The following is a 3,243-nucleotide window of genomic DNA, read 5'->3' as shown; positions in this document are numbered from 1 at the left end:
ATGCAAAGCAAAACGTTGAGATCTCTGTTGTCAAAGATTCGTTAGACTCTGCTACACGTTGGAAACGTTAAATACCATAGCCAAGTTTATTTGATCAGTAAACTGTTGACTCGCTGTTAGCTCATCTCCCTGTGCGTGAATTTACTGTCTCAGAGTATGTTCAAATTGTCATCTCAGTATGACTTTAAGAGCCCAATTTTCCTGCAATCTAAAAATTAATCCTTAGAACAAACTGATGCAAAGTCCATCGTATTTTCTGAATGGAGCACTTACGGAAAGTTCAAATGGCTGGGAAATTTCTCAATTATTATTCCCCTAAAGCAACATCTCAACGTCGTTTGAACTCTGTTCTGCAAACCAGATTCAGCTGAAGCTGGACAAGATTTGATGATGGATATTCCGTTGATCAAACAATACAGTCAGGTGGAACTTGGACTTCCGAAATGTGACAATATGCCCAAGACGAATGTGTTCATAGAACTCGCTTCCAATAGGGATGAGCCAACTGCTTGAAAAATGTTGCACGATCGGGTGAGAAAAAACGGACACGAGGGTCACGACTTCAATTAATAGAGGCTTATTGATGCCAAACCCCACTGTATATATCAGCTCAAATTTATCTCCGGGGGACTTCACGTAGTCCGAACCTATGCGTCACTGTCAAAAATCAAGGAGCAAGTTCTTCTTTGGGTGCAAACGAACCAGAGCTCGGGATTGTTGCCCGGTCAAAATTTACCGTGCTCGGCAGTCGTCGAATATATTTTAGCCGCAGGTCACTGGGTTGACCAGACTTCAGCCAGCTTGTCAATCCGAAGTATGGGATTAACAGGGTGGATTTATTCAACGACAACAAACTAAGTGTACGCTCAATGAAAGACCTCCTCCTAAAGATTGTAGTGAACTGTGGTTAGATCATGTTTTACCAGTGTCGAGAGAGCCATTTACGCACCTACTATATTCTGAATAGTCTTTGCCGTAGTGCGAACGAACGACGGTTTGTCGATCCGAATATTTCGGATGACAAAAACTTTGGTTGCACAAGCCGGTCAGATTAGCAAATGATGTCCTTCTGGCTAGGAAAAAGGTAGAACTTTTCGATGACTGAGGATATTTTTGACAGGATAGCTTGTGTAGTCATTATGGAACTTGCAACCCTAAACTATTTAACCCGTTTCACCCTACCTATTGATTCGGTTCACGTAATCTCAGTAAGTAGAACCCTCACCATTGCACTAAGTTTGACTTTCCCTTCTTTATATTTAGTCCATGGCAGTCACTTCAAAGAGAACGTGAAACAGTGGCTCAAAGGAAAAAAAGCAATACTGAAGACCATGATGGTGATGATCAGGATGACTGATTGTGATGCTGTAGTATGCATTCGCCATACATGTGGACATTGGTTATGGGTATGGGGTTTTGAGATAACAGCCGTGGATAGAGTTTGCTAGATTGTTGCAACTTGCGCAAAAGTAAGCATCGCAATTTACCGCTTCCTTCACCCAAGTGGCCTACATGAACCTTAACCGGAATTACGGTTACAAGGCGACTAACTTGTAGTGCAAGCTGGATAACCTCGCAGTACAGTGTTGAGTTCAGTGTGCATGAACCCTGTCTGTATGGAATCATTTGCTCTTATCAAAGCTGCTACTAAATTAAGTCAAGATATGTGGGGTTCCTATATATGTGGATTTCCTAAATAAACCAATGTTTCGTGATTGATTCAGGAAGAACTCGAAGGGGATAGATACTATCGTAACTCTTAGAGATATGCAATCTTGGAGCACACAATGCGGGCTGGTGAATAATCTAGGTGCTGAAGAGTCAGCAGAATGTGCATATTGTTGTCACGAAAAATAGTGAAACCGACCTGCCTGAAACCTTCTGCGCCATGCTCCAAAATGTGCAGGTTTATATTAGAACGCCATCCATGACCATCAAATTGAAAAGTTCCCGTCAGACCGTGGAAGTTTTCCGGTCGAATCTGTAATAAAAGTAGCGTAAAATCGTAAGGGATTCTTTTCATCAACTGGAGCACATGTTAACTTATCGAGAAATTAGAGACAAAATAGAAACTACAACCCATGCAGTCGAGTGAGTTTGACGATAACCAACATCAAGGCTCAATTTCAACTGTAAACCAATTTGACCAGGCACGAAAGAAGAGCGAAATTTGACTTTTGCGGACACGGGAAAATCATAACTGAAGGTATTATATATATAATATNTTGAACGATAAAGTCAGCTGGTCAAGGCAGACGCAGTAGTTTCTTTAATGAGATGGCGGGATTAGAACCGTAAAGCTTTATGAAATATTGTGGTCATATATGGGACTTATAGTTTTTACGGGTGGAACGTTTGCAACAAGAGATGCATCAAAGAAATACACACATTTCAGACTCAAGCCGACGTCTCTTCTCAGCCACACAAAATCAGAAGGTTTATGAGGACTGTAATAACGTGAACGCTGAGGTATTAGTTCTAAAGTCTCAAAAAACCACTTGGCAGCTGCGTGATCTGTAGAAGTGCACACAACTAAAGTGGGTCCAAACGGGAAATTTGTCTTGTGAATTTCTGGTGGGCCATTAATTCGCTGCACTATTTTGCCAGCTGGTTTGAGATGTCGGAATGAAACCCTAAAAAGTAAATCCTTATTTCTTGGGCGTTCCATGCAGTATGTAAGCTGTTTTTATCAGGTTCGTTTTCGTTTTAAGTGAACAAACCCAAGCTGATATAAATGAGTCATGAAAAGCCGCAATCCGAATTCTGTTAAACCCTGACAGGTAGGTTCAAAACCTATTTTTACCCTTATTTTCAATGAGTTGCTAACGCAGAACTATAACTGCCGGGACAGGATAATCATGGAAGTGTGGTAAAAGCCAAATACAACAACACAGGTGTATAAAGTCCCAGCGTCAGTGCACTCAGGTTAATGAAGACGATTGTTCTTCACAAGAAGGTTAAGTTGATCCAAGTTGAGTTAACCTCAATTCGATTGAAACGTGGAATGGACGGTATTTAATTGTTAGTTTTGCAATGAATTTTCTGCTAGCTCTTCGAAACATGTGTACGCCTATATAATTTATTTAAATGGCTGCAGAAATTGACTGCCAAATGACAAGCAGCGAACCGCCTCAACCCAACTTTATTGAATATACATCATCATCATCATCATCATCATCATCATCATCATCATCATCATCATCATCATCATCATCATCATCATCATCATCATCATCATCATCA

The 3,243-nt window shown here is 40.7% G+C and overlaps 1 protein-coding gene across 1 annotated transcript in view; it reads right to left on the bottom strand.

Moving 5' to 3' along the window:
- T265_04392 (hypothetical protein) overlaps nucleotides 1-3,243 on the bottom strand; it is a gene marked incomplete at both ends in the record, with an annotated part of 43,656 nt that overhangs the window by 20,965 nt on the left and 19,448 nt on the right. Inside the window, one exon of the mRNA XM_009169131.1 lies at nucleotides 1,868-1,981. Within this exon, the coding sequence (XP_009167395.1) occupies nucleotides 1,868-1,981 (114 nt within the window). The remainder of the gene's footprint in view (nucleotides 1-1,867; nucleotides 1,982-3,243) is intronic.

Source organism: Opisthorchis viverrini (genome assembly GCF_000715545.1).
Source record: "Opisthorchis viverrini unplaced genomic scaffold opera_v5_72, whole genome shotgun sequence".
In the NCBI taxonomy this organism is placed as follows: Eukaryota; Metazoa; Platyhelminthes; class Trematoda; order Opisthorchiida; family Opisthorchiidae; genus Opisthorchis; species Opisthorchis viverrini.
The sequence above is the reverse complement of the archived record's forward strand: the minus strand, read 5'-3'. Positions and strand labels throughout refer to the sequence as shown.